The sequence below is a fragment of the Phoenix dactylifera genome, chromosome 9, assembly GCF_009389715.1.
Source record: "Phoenix dactylifera cultivar Barhee BC4 chromosome 9, palm_55x_up_171113_PBpolish2nd_filt_p, whole genome shotgun sequence".
NCBI classification, from domain to species: Eukaryota; Viridiplantae; Streptophyta; class Magnoliopsida; order Arecales; family Arecaceae; genus Phoenix; species Phoenix dactylifera.
In genome coordinates this window covers 5,537,733-5,557,938 of record NC_052400.1, presented here as the reverse complement: position 1 = coordinate 5,557,938, position 20,206 = coordinate 5,537,733, and the positions used below count along the sequence as shown (strand labels likewise).

Here is a 20,206-nt window from a genome sequence, read left to right as displayed (position 1 = left end):
GTGCCATTTCCACTCCATTAGAGTTTTTCCTCTAGTCCTTGACCTACATTAGCTATCCATGGCCTCTAGGAGAGTCTCCTCCTTGACCATGTTTGCCACATGGTCATCTGGGGCTGCTTCTTAATGCGGCCAAAATATGTAACAGATGTGCTACAGGCATGCGCGTCGTTGTGGCTTTAATCTTTAGATCTAGTGTGATGTTGTAGTTTTCTTAGCTTGCCAGCGGTCTGGAGGAGTCCCTTCTGACAAGGCAAACCATTATTTGTAACAACCATTTATCTCGTACTGGTATCATTTTATTACTAGATTGGTACATTCAGTACAGGGACCGATTCGATATATCGACATTTGGTATATTTTTAATTTTCTATATTGGTTTAGTACTAGTATGGTATAGTATATATGGTACACAACGGTATGGGAATCATGATTACGAGTAATGAATGCATCACTTTAATTGCACTACTATATATTTGCTGTTTCTTATATTAGGACTAGTGATATCTCAACTCCTTAGAAATTTGAAATCCTTGGTTACGAGGCAATTCAGAGATGCCAATGATCACCATCCTTTGCTCACCAGCCTCCCCTGCACTGGGTGAGTGGCTATGCTTAGCGGCCCATCAGAGGATCAACACTATCATTTAAAAGAGAGAACATTTAACAGAAGACAAGTAGGAGTTGAGAGCACTCTTAGAGGGAGAACAGAACGTCCAGATATAATGGTGGCCAACGAGCAAGGGATTGCATATGCTTTCCCTTCAGCTAGTAGTACAGTTTCATCATCCATGAATGCTAACATATAAGAAAATTTTGTCGTTCTGCTGCAATCAGTGGAGCTGCCGTTGAGTCACTTGGATGCCTTCTGGTCTTGCATGATCGTGGTAATTGTAAATCCTTCAAGGAAACAGCACACACCAAGATTAACACAGAACTGAATTGAAGATGTTGAGAGCAATTCGGAATCTAAATGAGTTACAGGCTTGCCAAAAGGGTACTCCTTCTATACCTGTCTGCTCGGATCTTCTAAGTGTGCCATCCAAATAGTTATCAGAAACATTCCTACAAAATAAAAAAGGGAAGAATTGTTAATAAAATGAATTGCTTGACTACACAGTCCAGCAATTATTTCCATGCTTCTCATATAGCTCTCTCCACACAGTCAGGGAAGATGAATTTTTTTCTTTTTTCTTTTTTAAATTAGAAGAAACGATTTACTGAGTCATTTGGTTTTATTAGATTTTATCATTAGTTTTGTTAAATCCTCCACAGCCTCCAGCAGTCTGGAATCCAGAAGAGAAAGGAGGCTCTGGTACTCACATGACGCTCAAGTTGCCAGTCCGGATAAGATTAAGCATCTCAATTGGTATCTCACCTGTAAGCCTGTTTCGATTCAATCTCCTGCAACAAATATTCATAGTTCTCTTCAATATAACTATAAATATAGTTAGTATAAAAAAAAATAATTAACCACGGAATGAAGGAAATGAAGGAATAAGATCCAATTTTATGGGTACTTTTTCTCTTATAAGCAACCAGTCGAGTCTATATTTTAGCTTCCAGAAGACCTCAGTCCAAAAGCAGCCTTAGCATGCCTCAGAATACCTTCACTACTTTCATATAAATGAAGATATTTCACATAATCATGCAATCCTACTAACTGATGAAATTTAGATCACATCTGCATATCGAAGGAGATAAGAGAAAGAAAAAGTACAAAAACATACACAAATCTCAGCGACTTAATGTTGCCAAGAGAAGATGGTATGGGACCAGATAGTAAATTCTGTTGGAGATCCAAGCTCACTAGGCTCCTCAGTTTTCCCAACGCCTTTGGTATTGATCCATTTATTCTGTTTCCATGGAGCTCCCTACAAAGCCATTCATCTCTTATTAGCTCCTTTTTCAAGGATATAATTGCCATTGTATTACAATATGAGAAAAAAAATTTTGGAAAAAAAAATCTTACAGGTATTGAAGGTTTGCCAACATTCCCAGCTGTGGAATAAGAGGCCCAGCCAGCCCTGCCTCCCCCAGATCCCTGTTAAAAATTGTCTTATAATTAAAAAGAAATCAAAATTAACAACTCAAAAACTTAAAAAACTATTGAAGTTGCCATTTGGGCTTAGGGTTTGAGGCACATACACCCTTATGACCGAGTTGTCGTTGTTGCAAGTTACATGGAACCATGTGCATGGATTAACCAAAGTAGGATCCCAGCTCTGAAGAACATTATTTGGGTCATCCCAAGCCAATCTTTGACTGTGGAGTATATCAACTGCACGATAAGAGGAAGAGGAGGATTAAGTACAAGATTAACCATATTAGTTATCTAGGGGAGCAAGTTTGACAAAACAGTGATCTAGATTAGTTTCAAGTCAAAAATTTGAAGATGAATGTACCCATTTCACCAGGCTCAGGTCTAAAATTGTTTCTGAAAATTTCTGACTATAGCTAACTTATGTTTGAACTATAAGAGGTAGGGTTTAATTGGGAAATCTAACATGGTTTTGATACAAGTGGGGAAATCCAACTTTGTTGGGGAATCTGGTCCATCTTTGGAGCCAGAACTGGATTGTTCTGCTCACATTTGAAGTCTGGGTTACCTCCAAACCTGACAGGATTAGAACTTACCAACTTACTTGACAATCCAATTTACTTGGTGATTTATATAGTTCATGCATGAACTTTATGGTTGAAGTTGAATCCATCACCAATTTCATGCGTATGTCATCGTCCAATGTTTATCAGTAAAGGATTCAATGATTTGTTACATATGCCACAAAATCCTAGCAACATTTTTGAGGATGGATGATTATAACTATTTCAGTTCTATCTGATGGTTTTGGGTCAATGATTTGTATGCATAGACTCGAACAGATCATTAAATCTATGGCTTGCTGGTGCAATATAAAATCTGACAAAATTTCCAAAAATATCCCTTAACTAGAACAAGGATTAAACAGAGGTGATTAGTTTTCAACTATGAAACAAGTTTGGCTTTGGAGAATTCCAAGTTAGAGAGTACGGTAGCTTGAAAAAGAAAGCGTTGAACATTAAAATATAAAGTACCTTCTAAATTGCAATCTGCTACTGCTAGAATAGCAAGCCCTAGAAGAAGATAGACCATGGCCTGGTTTCCCATTGGCTTCGAAGTTACAGAGAAGAGAGAAGCCCCCCTCTCCATCTCTCTCACTCTATTTCTCTGCACGTATGCATAGTTGATGCAGAGAAGCAAGGATTTATACTCAGCCTGAAGTGCGCTGACTGAATCAAAGCCGTAAATTATTGACCAGTCAAAGTTTGTGGTCTTGGGTAGACTAGTCGAATGCTGAATTGGAAAGATAAAGTAGAAGGAAGTGCTAAGACCAAAAAATATAGAAAACTCCTATGATTTAGAGACTTGACTAGCCACAAACCATAAACCACAATTCTTGAAATGCCCTCTGAAAATCATTCCAGTGCATCACAATTGAAGAAGTCATCGAGGGGTATTTCCGGTGGTAGGTGAAATTCAATCCAGGAATGCTTAACCCAGGCCTTCGATTCAAAATTCTACCAAAGATAGCTTTATCGCGCAGGGCTGATTTGGCTTGGAGAGGAGGTTTTGGGCTTGAGCATTCCCAATCCCTTCCTTAATTATGTGATTGAGTGTAAGTGTAGTTAGCTCCCTTCCATACCCAAGTCCATGTGCCTGGCAGTGCATGGAATAGGGACCACAGCTTGCTTCTTACGGCTTGAACGACCATAACATTCTAATCTACAACTGTAGTATATAACCAGATTTTCTGCTGCCTTGATTGTGTGCGCAGCTCTAGGCTTGCATGTGTCAAGATGCTTCTTGTCAACACTAGATCATTATACTAATCTCTTATGAACATTTTATAACATTTATTGATTTGGTCAAAGATTATAGCCTTAAGGTAGAGACAAGTAAGACAGAGAATTCCTTGGTGATATCGAATTCCACCAAACAAAACCAACATGACTTCTGGAAGAACCAATTTGGAAGAAGTGGAAGATTATATTGGTCCAGCCTTTGTCTTGAATAATGACTCATCTACCACGGGAAATTGGTTCTTCAGTTCTTGTAGCTAAGCCCAACAATCTACCAAGAATAGACTGTGCTGAATGGGTGTGTCTTAGAACATATTTTCATGAGCTAACTTAGATTAATTGACAAGCGTCATAAAAAAATTCATCATGCATGGGTTATTCTTCTATTGGAATACTCATTTTTTGCTATTAAATAGAAAAGATATTGGCCAATACCGGAAAATAGTGATGCTATGTGATCATGCCATTGTTTGTTCAATAACAAATTATTCTTTACCATCTATCAAAAAAAGTAAATTTTAAAATACTAGTTCCTATAAATATATGATAAGAAATGATGGAAATATCAAAAGAATGATAAGATAACAGCTAAATAGCCTTGGTTATAAGAAAGCTTACTATCCTTACCTTAATTATATGAAAGTAGCTTAATTTCTTAATTTTCAATTTCGAAAATAACTCTTATCAAATATCTCTTGAAATTAAAAATTTCTAAATTAAATATTTAACTTTTGAGATTGGGTTGGAAAAAGAGGATTCATATGCCAACCATATGAGATTTTGACATGTTAGTCCTCTTTCTTCAACCCAATCTCAAAATGGTCCCCTTCTTATGTAAAAATTAATGATGCACCTATTTTTTGATTATTAGGATAAAATAGTCCCTGTCATTTAACTAATTATTGATTTGATTGATTGCAACTATTAAAGTAACAATGATCACGCTTTAGTTTTTCCTATTATTGGATCAACATTATTTAGATGGACGATCTGTTCACCTCTCTTCGTTTCTTTAAATAGTGTATATTTTAGTAATAAAAAATCAGAGAGTATAATCATCGCTAAATAGATGAAAAGCACACCAAATCAATCATTAGTTGAGTTATAAGGACTATTCTATCCTGATAACCAAAAATCCAGGTGCTATATGTATTCTTAGATTTCTAGTAGTAATTTGTCCTAATAACAAAAAGGATTAGCGTGTCACAATCCCTAGCCATAATTAGATTTCTTTTAAAGGTCTTGAAAAGAAATACTAAACCTCTAAAAAGGGCTTTCCTAATGTTGATGGACTTTGAGAGAAATCCAATTTAATAAAAATATTTAAAAAATACTAATTATTTTCAGGTTCTTAAGGATTAACATTGTAATTAAGTTACCTAGAAATCATGTACATCAGCGTGTACATTATAACTAGTATAACGAAATGGTTGACTTTTGTAACCACTACAATGTTCACAGTACGATAAATTAACCTACTGCACCTTACTCTTTTAGTATAATATTCAAAATAATACCACCCTATTTAAAATGCAAATGAATTGTTCTTCTCCAAAATAATAAAATATAAATAAAATTTTATTAACAAAATTATTTACATCTATATATCACTCTAACTAAATGTGTGCTTTACTGGACCCATCCTAACATGATCCAAGCTTATACACCCTTATACTTCATACTTAGAGAGAGATTGGTATTTGTGGTGAATCTTTTCATAATTTTTCAATTTTAATAATCCTAGTATCTCATATAATAGACTCCTCTTAAAATCAGTATTTTTTATTATCATAATAATAATAGTCATAATTGATCTAATATTAATTTTATTTTTGTTGGCACTCTTTCTGTCCCATCCAGACGTGCCATGGGACTCGTTGGCAAAGTCCCATCCGAGTGTGCTAAAAGATAGGGGCAACAAATTAAATGACGAGGGTAGTTATGCATATATATCCCACCAGCATCAGATCAGCTAGAAAGCTAATGGTGATTGAAGGGAGGATATATATCAATATGGATTTAGGTGCATTGACCTTAAGGACTTTCACTACCATTATACGACTGTTCGAAGAAGATGGATTTAGATAGGGATAGAGATGTAGCGATGAGCTATATAGTAGTGATAGGTTAAGTTGTATTTATTTTTAAGATAGAACTATGATAAACTAAGGTAAGATAAAATATATTGATCTAATTGTCCAAAGATCTATAAAAAGTACCATTTCTACTTATTCATGTTAATAGATATTAAACTGGACATTCGGATGATTACCACCACATTTGGCCTCCACTCTTGATGGTTTTGAAAATTGACACCAGTTATCCTCAACTATGCACATTCATCTTCATGGTTGCTCTGCACCAATTATCAGACCAAGAATCATATTTATTGGTCATAACTTATATTAATCATCTCTTTAATTTTGGCCTGTAATAGAATTTTTGCACTTGGGAATGTCTCTAAGACCATTTTAGTCGCTCAATCTATTTCTATTTATTGTGGTTGATCACGAACAACTCCTAAGCCTTTGGCTTGCTTATCAATACTATGACCAAATCCTCCTCCTTTGTCTTATACCTCCTCACTTGATAAAATTTATTACAGTTTGTTTACACCCATATCAATAATCTAGCTAGCAATCGAAAATAAGCACTATGTGGATTAGGTTTAATGAAAATAGAGCAAATAGAAGTCATTTGACCCTTGCTGGATTGGGCAGAGTTTGGCTAAGTATGGAAATATAGGTCGAAGAGATAAATTTCGGCCATAATATGGATAGATAGGCTGAAGAATTGAAGTTCAGCCATGATTAATTGTGATACACTGGTACGAGCTGCATGCCGAAGGACATAGATTGTGATCTAGTTTGCAGTTACATTACACATGGGATCATGAGATCAAACCGCTAAACCATTGAGGATCGTGACAACATGGGCAGTTGCAAGAACCAACAGTTATGTTGCAGTTATTTTGTTTTAGTATAAGTATTAGAACTATATTCTGTATCATGACCATTTGACAATTAATCTAACATATTTTTTTATCTTATATTAGTTTTATTCTACTAGTAGTTTTTATCCTATAAATAGGCATAACTTAGATTTTTATTGTAGCCCAGAACCATATCTCTAGCGCAGCCCAACACTACATCCTTCTACCATTGCCTAGTGAAACATTCCTATCCAATCCATCCACATTCCGATGGAGGTATGACAATGGCGAAAGTCCTTGAAGGTTAAGAAATATGGACCCACACTACTTTCTATCCTCCATTCGATTCCTACCATCATTTTGCTAGCTGATCCAGTATCAGTGGCATGCCCATACACTCTAACCAAATTGCCGTTAAGAATCAACATCTTTCTTTGCTAACCGAGTTCTATGATATCCCGAGTTTCTTGGTGCACACCCAGATAGGACAAAAAAGGAGGCAACAATTCTTTTGTGACACGCCTGGTCAGACACCACATAATCATCATCATATTGCTTCCTGTGAGACAATGCATAGTCATGATCACATTGCTTATGATGGGAACTTGTGTAGCCATCATTACACTGGTTTTAGTGGGACAACTACGTAGCTATCATTAAATCTTGTGGAAGAAGATCAAAGCAACATTTGTAGAGAAAGTGGCTGCTATTCTAGGGCCGCTATTAGAACAATATATGGCATCTTTGGCTTTGATATTAGAATAGGTCAATAGACTTGCTTTCGCTATCGAAAGCTAATATTGTGCACTAAAACATATTTCAGTGTATACCATGGTGAAATTAGTTGATCCCACAACTTTATTGAGTGAAGTAGCTTATCAAGTTTCATGGTACGAGGATGTTGAGATCCTCAAGAAACTTAATTTCATTTTTCAACCCACCCAAAGGATGAGGCCGAAATTTTCTCCATGTAGTCCCCCAAATCTACAAATTGAGATCATGAGGAAGGGACCTTGCAGGCAAATATAGGAGTGCATAAGATCAAATAGGCCATCAATGATGCTTCAGTCAATATTAGGCCAGTATCTAAGCCCGGGATGGGCTTTAGCCACTCTGATCGGTAGATCACTCTAAGCAGGAATGTCGGTGGAGTCATTCCAACATAGGTTCCTTCTATTAGAATCGAATGTTCTCCAGTGGCAATGGATGAAGGATAGTGGTTCAACCTATTTATGGTGTAGCTTGCCCCTGTTTCAAGGGCGGGGAGGCAGCTACCTCAATAGATACTACCACGGTCTCATTATCAGCAATCATATATGCCTAGCTCATATGCCAGGGAGTAGCATGTTGATGCACGGGCCAATTCGGTTTGGTACTTGATGCTATAAATGATCAAATATCCACATGTTTTAGACTATGCATTATACCATTTTCCATCATGTATCATCATCTATGAATGGTTTGTCTAGGCCAGAAGTGGAAAACTATAAATCAAGTAAAAAGTAGTATCATAAAGCCCACATGCTAGTTGTTAAAATTTCATGCATTAGTTGCAAGACCAAGGCTTAGTGAGCTAATCAGCCTCTATAGATTGGGACAGCTCAAGTGGAGATTCTGGCCCTTATGCCAAAGATTTGGCGGGTTAACTGACCGCTCTAGGTTGGAACAGCCCAAGTGGAGTTTCCGATCCTTACAGCCCACATAGAGATTTCAGTGAGGCAACCCGAGCTGAGGCACCAACTTCATAGATGGTTAGCCCCTATGCTATGGTATTAGCAACCCCTTCAAGTGAACGTGGCCCACGACACTGCTAAAAGCCATTGAGGCTGGGGGGCAGGACCCTGGACATCTTTTGATGCTAGGCACGGAGTTTAACCCTTGATAGAGGAAGAAGGATCTGTGATAATGAACCCGACCACTGGGCTTGCACGCACCATAAAAGATAATAGAAAGAAGAGGAGCAGAAGAGATATGATAAAGAGAAAGCCTTTATTTACTTATTGCTCCAATTACAACAGTACCAACTTATCAATGGGGTATATGCTTAAATAATAAAACATGTGAGGCTATAAAAATGATAACTTAAGTGGATAGTTTAAAGGCAATTAGACCTTTGTGGACTACAACATCTAAAAGGAGTCTAGCAGCCACTTTCTATTGCACCCCTTTTAAAGGGTGACACAAGGATCCTCCGTCAAGTATCCTCTAGTGAGGATTCAACTTTTTCATGTTCAACAATGGTCGAAGGTTTGCGTTCCACCATGAGAGCAACCTCTCCCCCATCCTCCATAGTGTGCAGAGGCGTGATTCATGATTTCACTGCCGGTTCGGTTATATTGAAGACTACACCTTCCTCTTGGGTTACTCTCATTCTTCGTTCTGCCTCTGCCTTCACCAGCCTAGTGCCCCTCCTTCAATGGAAAGCCTTCATTAGGAAGGCTGAAACAGACTCAGCGATTAAAAGATCCCTCAGGCTCCCTCAAAGAAGAGAGGAAGCAATGAAGGGTCGCACGGGTCAACCCAATATCTCGGAGGATGGATCCTGAATCTATTTATAGAAAGCGCATATAGTTGAGATCAGCGCACCCAATCTTGATCGCTAGACACGTGCCTAGTTTTTAGGCAATACACAATTAATCCAGAAAATATTCCCCAGGAATCGGTTGTTGAGGTGGCATCGTTGCTCAAATTCAGTTTCATTTCCATTGGGGGAGAACATTTTGGACATTGGACATTGGTTAGCATGAGATGTTCATGTTTTCTTGAAGAAACGTATAGAACATGGCTACATAATGACTGAGGGAGAACACCCGCCATAATACCCTCATTGGCCAGCCACTAGCGGCCCCACCTCAGGTCAGGAATGGATGATGCGATGGCTAAAGTATCGAGTAGTCTTGCTCCAAATTGAGTAGACCGTGAAACAAGAATTTATGAATCAAGCCAAGCAACCAAGCAAGCAGATGAAAAATAAAAAGAGAACTTCATTCGTTTAGAGAAGGATTATAGGAATGACAGACAAAAAAGAAAAGATATAAAATTATAGCTCATAAACACCTGAGCTAAAAAGCAACTCTATTCCTCTCCCCTCTATTCTTTTTCTTCTTCTTCCTCCTCCTCTTCTTCGACTTTGCTTTCCATCATCTGAAAGAATGCGCCTTCATTATAACACTCCCCTGAGAAGGTAACCGAGCTGAGGTCGAGCTTGGGAGCCACCTTATGGATCATTCTCTAGCAGACGGTGAAACCCATCTTGAGGAGTCTCTAGCAGCCTCCAACATCCCATTATGGAACTCTCCAGAAGCTTTGTAGTCTGCAATGGTATGCTGGGCCTTCTCCTTTGCATGGGAGACCTCCTCCCTAGCTCAGGCGACCTCCCTCTTAGTGAGGTCGGCCCTTTCTCAAATTGGACGGCTTTGCCTTCTGCCTAGGTGAACTTCTCCTTAGCTTGAGAGGTCTGAAACTCAGCCGCAATGACCGCATCTTTTAGGTAAGAAATATTCTCCCTAGCCTTCCTCCTGATGTTGGCCCCTTCCTCACTAACAACCTGTTGCATTTCCTAGAGTCGTGCCACCATCCGGCCCAGCTTGACCTCAGCGGCTTCGGCCCTAGCACCTAAGATGGAAGTCCGCATCTTCGCCTCCTCTTTCCTTTTCTCTATGGCTGCGCACTCCTCTGTAGGCCCTACTATGCTCGATTTTTCGAAGGCGGCACTTAGAGGCCTTTGATCTCTACTCCTAGGAACGGATGACCTCGATAAGCACTAGAGCAGCATACATCCTCAATGGATATGAAGAGAGTAACAGTCAGTCTCCCTAAACAAGAAAAGAGAAAGGAAGAAAGAGAAAAAGAGTATAGGATCAACCACATTACCTCGATGGCAGTCCAACAAGGCGAGGTGAGAATGTTCTCCAACGGCCTTTTGTGCAACTCTTCTCTTCATCCCCAGGATCATGTCCCACATGATGCAGGGATTGCTCCGACAAACCACTGAATCAGAGGTCCTCATGGACCAATTCAGGCAGAAGACCCTTGGCTCTGTGCTCCACAGGATAGGCTGGAACAAAGATGAAGATGAGTGAGTGCCCCCGATGGTTGGGGTAAAAACTGGTTTAGATGTCGCTGCCTTAGGCACAATAGCATCTGAGGTAGGTGTAGAAGCATGAGGACCTTTAGGATGGGCCATTGAAGGTAGGGCTACATCTACCACAACCCACGAAGTACGAACAACATCTAGAGCCATCACAAAAGCTAGAGCAGCTATAAGGGCAGCCATTGGAGTGGACTCAGAGATATCAATTGGAAGAGCTGCTTGATCGGCCACCATGGCAGAAAAATGCATATATATAGGAGGGACATCGATCACCTCCACCTTCAGCGATCCTCCTCTAGTGGGCCTAGCCTCGGCAGCAGATGAGCTTGTCATCGCCCTCCTCCTCCTGCTTGAGGAGGGAATGACCTCTTCAGACCTCTTCCTCAAAGAACTGAAAAGCTCGTTCACCTTGAACTTCATCTCTACATGCTCGAAGAAAGATTAAGTCAATTAGTAGAACGACATCAATAGAAGACAAAGTGAGGCATGGAAGTATACTGATAGAGAAAGTAGGGCTCCAACCATCGTTTACCAATGCCGACTCCTGGAGCAGCTCAGTCAAAACTGGGACTCTCAACTAGCGAAGGATGCAACCAACTCATGCTCTTCATCAGACAAGAAAGGGAAAAGGCTTAACTCCTACTTCACAAGTGTCCTCCACCATGTTGGAAATCTCCAAAAAGCCGCAGAGATCATAAAGAAAAATTGGCCCTTCCAATTGTGAATCGACTAAAGGCCCGAAGGAAGGATATTGTAGCCCTTCCTACAAGAAACATACCATCACCCTTTATTTTGAGGGTGAGCCTTCACTTGAAAAAAGGTTTGGAACATTCTTGGAGTAGGGATGATTCCTTGCAATCAAGTGAAGCAAAAAAAATGACTATCATCCACCAAGCATTGGAGATGAGCTAAACTAGGACGAGCTGATATTGAGCCAACAACTTGATAATAACTAGCGAGATCGGGAGCCTCAATCCCGCCATTAGGGACTCCTTGTATAAAGGCATTCTAAGTCTCTCTGGGAGAAGTCACCCGATCCGAGAGACCAACCAGCTAAACAGTAAAATTTTGAGGAATAAAAAATGTGGTTCAAGTTTGGTCAAGGTCGGATTCCTCAAGGATGGTCATTTTGGTATCCGGATCCGAGACCACCTCGGGGTGGATTCCTCCCAAGGCTACAGAGGCTTGTTCGTAGGAACCCTGACCTACCCCTTCAACATTAGAAGATCAGCCTCCAATGGATGAATCCATGAGTATCAAGCAAAAGAAGGATAAAAAGAGGCAAGGAAAAGGAGAAGACTCAAATTAAGTCGAAAATGTAGAACTACCTACCAGGAACTAGAGAAAAATCCTAGCGGCGGATGAAGAAGATGGATCTTGATGCGGAGGCATAAAAGGAGTGGCCACACAAACCCTACACTTACCCTCTTTCTCTCTAAGTTTTGTAGCAAGAAGGGATGAGGTAAAAGGGTTGTAACAACCATCTGCTTTATTTATAGAAGACCTGGGTGACCCATGTCGATATGGGGCGTTGCCAACTTTGGCCATGTGTCATCCAAACATTTGCCCTCGAGTGATCTCCCAGAATGCTGTAAGACTTCAAGCATCTACTCAGCCCGTAGACATTCCTTCCATAATTTTGACACTTTGAAAATAACAAAAGACCACGCCTCCCATAAATGCAGAATGTAGAAAATCTCTTTACTGATATTAAAAGAGCAAATACAGAAAAGCGACCCTGATAATCACCTAGCTTCGCGGGCAATCTTTGCTGGCTGACCCTATCGAGGAGACTACTTCTGCAACCTGAGCCAGTAGGCTCGGCTATGGAAGTGGGAGGCAAGAGATGTATCTCAGAATTGACCACAACTTATACGAAGGGTTGGCCAACCAAGCTCACCATGAAGCCTCTGAATCGAGAACCAAAGTCTACCACAAAGTCTTTGAATTATCAATTAAAGCCAACCATGTGGCAAGCCTAGAAGCATGCAGTTAATTTTGAATTTCAAAAACTCCATACAATTGGAGACACCTCAGTCGTAATCTCGTGTGGTCTATGAAATCACGCTAGTTAAATAGGCAGGATGCGATTCACATGCAAAATGCCTGACCTGATTTTCGAAATATGTGAAAGCCTACCAATCTTAGCCGACCCACATGCACGAATTCTTGGGCGATAGATGCTTGCCTTTGCCTATACAATGTGCTTTCTAGAGGACCTTCTAGGTAAGTACTTGGATGCCTTGACAGACTACTGAGAATCTCTTATATTCTCTTCATATCATCATAACTTAGACATCGGAGGATCTCTTGCTGGACACACTCCAGCAAGAGGACTTCTTCATCTTTGTTATTTTAGGTTGGAGCTCGGTTGTAAAGGCTCCCTCGCTGGACACACTTCAGCAAGAGAACTTCTTCATCTTTGTTATATCAGGTCGGAGCTTGTCGCAGACCAGGACCCCGGCAATAACCTTCCACTCTTAAGTCGCAGCCCTACATAACCCGAGTAGCAAATCTTTGAGTCCTCCAGCATCTCTCCTGCTCGGCACCTAGGATAGACCGGTCCTCAGCAGCAATAATTACTATATAACAATACATTGGTATATTATATTATATTACATTACGGTATTATATCACATTATATTATTATTATAATATTGAACTATATAATAGTATTTTAATATGTAATGGTATCTAATATTATATTGTATTATACTCTACTGTACAATACCTACAATGTCCCTTATGTCATTCTATCATACCAAAAGTACTTTCTTATTTTGAGTACCAAAAACAAGTTAAAGTTCCATGGTACTTTAAAAAATAGTTATAAAAAATAAACAACTTTTTATAAAAGCTTTACTTCTCAAAGCTCTAATTTTTAGAAGCTCTAGAAGCTCTACTATCAACAATAATCCCAAGCAGGGCCTAATACTCTCAAGATTCTCATTTCATCGTCATTGATCTACCAAGAGGGGCCTACCGTGTTTCTTCATTGATTGTAGTGAAGGTAGAGCGAGTGCAATGGACTTAGTCCTTTTATGTGGACACAATCATCAAAAATCAAAATGAAGAGAAGCTTGGGGAAGGTGTAGGATTAGTTTGAGCATGTATTAGTTTGCTGATTTGGAAGCTTTGGATCAAATAGTTAGATAGTTGTGACAGAATTTCAATTTGGCAATGCAATCCATTTGTGATGATATTTCAATTTCTGATAACATTCTAGTTGGAAATCAGTTGATCAAAACAAATGGATTGTTTCGGCCCATACTCAGTCTCACTCATTATATTAAGCAAAAGGAAAACAGGAAACATGAGTGCAGTAAGGAGGAAGGAAGATGGGCACTGAAGAGAAGGGCATAAGGCCTATTTATAAAAAGAGGCATGCTTTATGAGGAGATAAAATAAATCCCTATTAATGTAGAAGATAAAGCAAGGGAGCTAGAAAGTATATAATAACATTATCGAGGATGGAAGTAAAGCTTCAGAAAAAAAGAACAACAATTGGTGCCAGTTTCTCGATTATCAACCGACAAGATATACGGAAATCGTTTACACCCCATCTCAACAATCTAGCTGGTAGCCAGAACAAGTACCATGTGGACTAGGTTTGATGGAAATAGAGTCAATGGGCATGTGACCTTTACTCGATTGAGTAGAGTTTGTCTAAATGTAGAAACATAGGCCGAAGTAGCAAGGAACGACCATGATATGGATAGGCATGATGAAGGTTTGAAGTTCAGCCACGATTAACCATGATACATGGCTATGGGTCGCAGGCCGAAGGACATAGATCATGATTTAGTTTATGATTATATTATTTATGGAACCATGAAAGTAAACCACAAAAATGTTGAGGATCATAACGACGTGGGTAGTTGTAGGAACTAGTAATATTTGTATTGGGATCCTTTAATAATCAATTCAATGCAATCTTAGTTTTACTCTATCAGTAGCTTTTATCCTACGATTAGGTATAACTTGTATCTCTACCATATCCTAACATTACACTCTTATCGTAATCCAGTGCTGTACCATTTTACTGTAGTTTAGCGCTACATCAGTATCCAGATCATCGAACTTTGAATGATGGGATGATAGTGGCGAAGTCCTTAAAAGTCAAGACATTTGAACCCATGCTACTCTCTTTGATCTCCATCATCATCTTTCCGATTGATCTAGCATCGCTGGCATTCTTATGTAACCAACCTCGTTGCAGTTGAGACTCGATATCTTTCTCTACCAGCAACTGAGTTCCCTAACGATCATCCGGACGGGATGAAAAAAGTGCTAACATGGCCAAACTCTTATCTAGTTCAACAAGAGTTACATTGCCCTCATTTGTTCCGATTCTCTGATCCATGTGGTGCTTACTCATGTCTTCCATCTAAATTGTTGAGATGAAACATAAACAATTCTAAACTAAGTTTATCTGGAATAGAACAATGGCTATTAAAGTAGTCATTGTTGGCTACCAACATAGAAAAGATAATGGGTAATACCGAAAAACATGGTGCTATTTGATCCTGCCATTGTTTATTAATAAATAAAAAAATACTAGTAACAAAAAGATAAAATTTAAAATACTAAGTCATATGAAATAATAATAAAATAAGAACTAAATAGCCATGGACAAATGAAAACCCACTATATAAGCCAAAAAAGGAGATTTTCATAACCAAGTTCATAATGCGACAACTTAGCCTAGCACGCATTACTCTTTGCATAATAATTAAAAATCTAATGGCACCTTGTTCAAAATATAAATAAATCGTATCTGTAACAGAGCTTCTGATCTGAATATTAATCTACGAAATATGTATACCGGATCAATCCTAACGTGACCCATACTAGTACACCTAGAGAGAGAGAGAGAGAGAGAGGGAGGGAGAGAGAGGAAGTAGCGTGGTTCCCTTCAGCACGCAAAGCCCAAAACGGGCAAAGCGGAGAAAAGGACGCAGGGGGATATCCGTACCCGAAGATATTCCCTGAAATGGCCGAATCAAGCACCTCCTCCTACTCGCACTCCGAGGAAAATATTCGGATGGCGTCACTTCAGCCGTCCGATCGGGTGATGGACGGAATCACGACGGGCGGATCTCTCGCCGCCTCAGGGGGGACTCCGCCGATGATTGGCCCGCAGAGTTAGTGGGCCTCTGCACCAACCTTGGACCGACACGTGTCGAGATGTGAGACGTTTGATCGCTAGCGGACAGATCTCGGAGGGTAGAATGGTCATTCGGGACTGACGGCTTCCGGCACAACGTGTCCGCGGCGCGTCATGGCCCGTCGCCTCCCCTCCCGTACACCGTTGCCCCTTGACGAAGCTACCCTTCTGATGCTTCCTCTCTCCTCTTTCGGTGGCAACGCTCCGAGAGTATAAGATAAATTGCTGAGTCTATGATTTTGATAATCTCATTGTTTTGTTACAAAAACTCAATGCAAAATTCTTTATCATACAAAAATTATCAGAAATAGTCATGTATCTCATATTATTATTATTGTTGTCATAATAATAATAGTAGTAATAATAATAATAATAATAATAATATTATTATTATTATTATTATTATTAGTATTATTATTATTATTATGCATATGTAAATTTATTTTTTATAATATATTTGAGCTAGACTGGATTTTGTATTTGCAGAATAAGTATCCACATCATGTTAGATTAACTTCATGTTCTTCTCATTTCCTTGTAAGTCAACTATAACTTTCATCATTGAACTAACCTAGCTTCTAATAAACACAATAAGTTAGTGATTCACCTAGTCTTTAGAATCTAGTGAATTAGAAAAATGATATATTTGCCCACTAAAAAGATAGCTGTCTAATTTCGTAGGTTTCTTAAATACAATTGTTGGCACCAGAGTCTAGAATGTTGGTGTGAGGTACCCTCATAAATCGATGAGATAATAGACAAAGAGTGAAGGCTCATTGCATTGGCTCTAATCGGGCTCTCCAATGCTTAATACAGTAAATATTTTCTTGATGGAAAAAAAAAGAGAAACATGGTTGCCCCTAAGTTAAAATTATTACATTCCTTTGTTGAAAGCATTTGAGCCTATTTATAGCTGAAATTTCAAATTTTTGGGATTGTACCTTAACAAACTCGAAGCCGTGCTGCAGCAAAGTGCTAACATGGTGCAATAACTTTGAAGATGTGTTGTAACAACATAAGATGTGTCGGAGTGGTGCATGCTTTTCAATGGAGGGACCAAGCAGTTTCTTTGTTGGAAAGAATTTTCTTGACATGGATCGATAATTGATGTCATTGAGTAGAGTGCTGATCTTAAAGGCCGGTTGCTTCTGATGTGCTCAGTTTGGTTGCTATGCTTGCCTGAGAAGGATTGGCTAGAGTGCATTGGAGAGTCTTCAGATACTCTGAGATCACCACATGAGCTATGGGCTGGATGAATCTTCGCATGCCACCGAATACCGGCCATTTATTGCATAAGATTCTTCAAATCATTAACATTCTATCTGAAATCGAGGGAAGGTTTAAAGCCCAAATAATAATATATTAGAACTTATAAAAACAAATTATAGTGATATATTTGAAGGGAATCTGAAGACGAGGTCATTTTCGTCGTCGTAAAACTAACCAATCATAAAAGCACGTAAGTAAGCTATTTACCCCCAAAACTGAAAAAAAAAGCACGTAAGCTCTCAAAAGAGAGAAAAAGCCCTTCTTAAACCCCTTCCCACTCTTCCCCGCTATAAAACCCACTCTCTCTCTCTCTCCCTCTCTCCCGCTGTCTCGCTTTCTTTCCCAATGGCCGAGCCGAGCAACGGCTACTACGACTTCCTGAAGTCCCCGGCAGCGGAGAAGCCGATCGCCGCGGCCGTCAGGAGGCCGCCGGAGGCGTTGCGGACATTCCCCTGCACCTACTGCTCCCGCCGGTTCTTCACCTCCCAGGCCCTCGGAGGTCACCAGAACGCCCACAAGAAGGAGCGCGCTGCCGGCTCCCGCAAGCCCCCTGCCTCCTCCCCCTCCGCCTCCTCTACCGTCGTCACCACCGACACCGCCATCCTCCACCATCCTGGCCTGCCCCCCCGCCCCTCCCCTTCGTCCCCGTGGTTCGAGCCGCCGCCGCCCCAGCCCTACTTCTACGTCTACGGCCCGCCTCCGTTTCCTCCTCTTCCTCCAATGTCCGCCCCAATGGCCTCCACCGCCGCCGCCGCCGCCGCCGCCTCTGCCCCCGTCGACCTCGACCTTGATCTCTCTCTCCATCTTTAGCTAGCTTTGTTTCAAAAAAATCCAAATGGGAGGAGGAGAGAAAGTTGAAGGATCCGAGGTTTGTCTTTATGCAGAGAAACGATAAATTTTAGGGTTTAGGGTTTCTTTTGTTGTTCTTCTTGTTTCTTTTTTAAAAGAAAAGGAAAAAAAAGTGGAGAAGAAAGTTCCAGATCTTTGCATGAGAGATGATCAAAAGTGAGTCGGAAATGGAATATTATGTCTTCCGACAATGAAAAATCTTTTGCTTTTTTTTTCACAAGTATTTTATTTTGATATACATATTCTACCAATCATCCTTGTCTGAGATTTTATTTATTTATTTTATTTACATTTATTTATACCATATTATATATATATATATATATATTTGTTTACTTGTTCCAGAAGGAACATTTTTTTAATTTTTTAATCGGCTTCTATGTATACTATTATGAAAAATTTGGAATCAGTGGATGAGTACGGTCAAAAAGGTTTTAGAGGGAGATGGGTTTAGACCATTGATGCCCGAGCACAGTCTGCAATTAATAACATAAGCGTCTTGTTACCTAGCAGCGGAGTTTGGACTTTGTGGTCTCTAGAGCGGTTTTATTGGGTCTCTAATGCCATTCCACTAGTAGCTCCAGTTTTAACTAGCCCAAAAGTAGACTAGACATACCAAACTAACCTTATTTTCTTTTGCTAGGACAGCCAAGATTAAAATCATTTATAACTATATTTTAAACTGAAAAATTAGAGCTTTGCGACAAAGCCTGGTCCATGTTGATTTGGATGACAGCTAGTTGGACAGATGCTGATGTCAACAACTGAGCCCAGACTTGTCTGGGCCGTGTCATTGGGCCAAATCTTCTACTTCAGCAATACGAATGTCTCAAGTGGCCAGCTTCGCCACTCTGTGCATAAACACTCAAAGGATATCCGATAAAAAAGAAATAAAAGAGCATTTAGTCCTCTATAATTTTAAGTATTTCAAATAATTTTCTTGTTTTACTAGTTATGGTAACATACTTATCTAACCCTGTGGTTATGTGATTTGGCGCAAGCCCCAAAACCATGGAATTCATCAAATATTTTGGGCTAGCAACCAACTATAGGTGGCATTTGGTGACCCAAAATCTGGTTTAGCCACATACGTGTCTTAAGCAAAATTATATCTAAGGACTCATGTCGCGCTCCCGACCCGAGATCGCGAGACAAAGGTCGCGGCAACCGCTGCATACTCGTAGAAAACTCTCCCCACAAGCATGCAAGATATCTCATCATGATATTATAATCAGATAATAGAAATAATTTAAATAATAACATTCAAATTCTAATTAAATAACAAAATTAAAAGTCTTACAAAACTCTCATACAAAATTTAGTCTAAATAAAGATGCCAAAATCTTGTCTCTAATCGCTCTTCCATGATAAATCCCCGAGTCGAGCTAATTCTTCGAATCTATAAAAATAGTAAAAAATTGTATAATGACCTAAATAACCCAGTAAGTAATGAATATCTTAACTAGACAATTTATATAATAACATAAAATATAAATATAAATTACAATGAATCAGTATAAAGACATAATCAATTTCGTTTCAAAACACAAATCTATTAAAATCCATATCTTTTAAATATTTGTATATGTAATCATAAATTCGATTTGAAGCAAATCACATTCAACTCAGCATTCTTAAATATGGCCACATTTATACCTTGTGGTTAAGCCAGAAATAGAATCACACTTATATCCTGAAAAGTGGGCCAGAATATCGCACTTATAACCTGTGGAGTAGGCTAGAATACCATATTTATATTCTATGGTGGGGCCAGAAGCAAAATCATTGAGCTCAATAATAGTTAGAGTGCCAATACATAACCCACAATTAGCAGGGTGCAGAACATAGATAGACTGAGTTCAAATATGATACATATCAAAGTTCTTTCTACAAAATAACATATATATTATAATCCAATCAAAATGTGCATATACGATGTAAGATCAGTAAATAATATACTAATAGTCCAAAAAATATTACTTCGAATTACATATCTATTTTTCATTCAAAAACTATCTCATACAATTCATAAATCACATATAAATCAATAAACAATATA

General features: G+C 39.2%; 2 protein-coding genes across 2 annotated transcripts; one reads left to right on the top strand and one right to left on the bottom strand.

Moving 5' to 3' along the window:
• Positions 1 to 636: 636 nt before the first annotated feature.
• On the bottom strand, positions 637 to 3,205 carry LOC103715322 (leucine-rich repeat protein 1-like). The gene is made up of 7 exons (XM_008802907.4): positions 3,073 to 3,205; positions 2,146 to 2,278; positions 1,970 to 2,041; positions 1,728 to 1,871; positions 1,321 to 1,401; positions 1,010 to 1,062; positions 637 to 897 (listed from the first exon to the last, which is right to left on the bottom strand). Exons 1-7 carry the CDS (start codon positions 3,185 to 3,187, stop codon positions 851 to 853), a joined length of 645 nt encoding a protein of 214 aa, XP_008801129.2. The 5' UTR covers positions 3,188 to 3,205; the 3' UTR covers positions 637 to 850.
• Positions 3,206 to 17,643: 14,438 nt separating this feature from the next.
• LOC103715327 (zinc finger protein KNUCKLES-like) lies at positions 17,644 to 18,108 on the top strand. The gene has a single exon (XM_008802911.2). It carries the CDS (start codon positions 17,644 to 17,646, stop codon positions 18,106 to 18,108), a length of 465 nt encoding a protein of 154 aa, XP_008801133.2.
• The last annotated feature ends 2,098 nt before the right edge of the window (positions 18,109 to 20,206 follow it).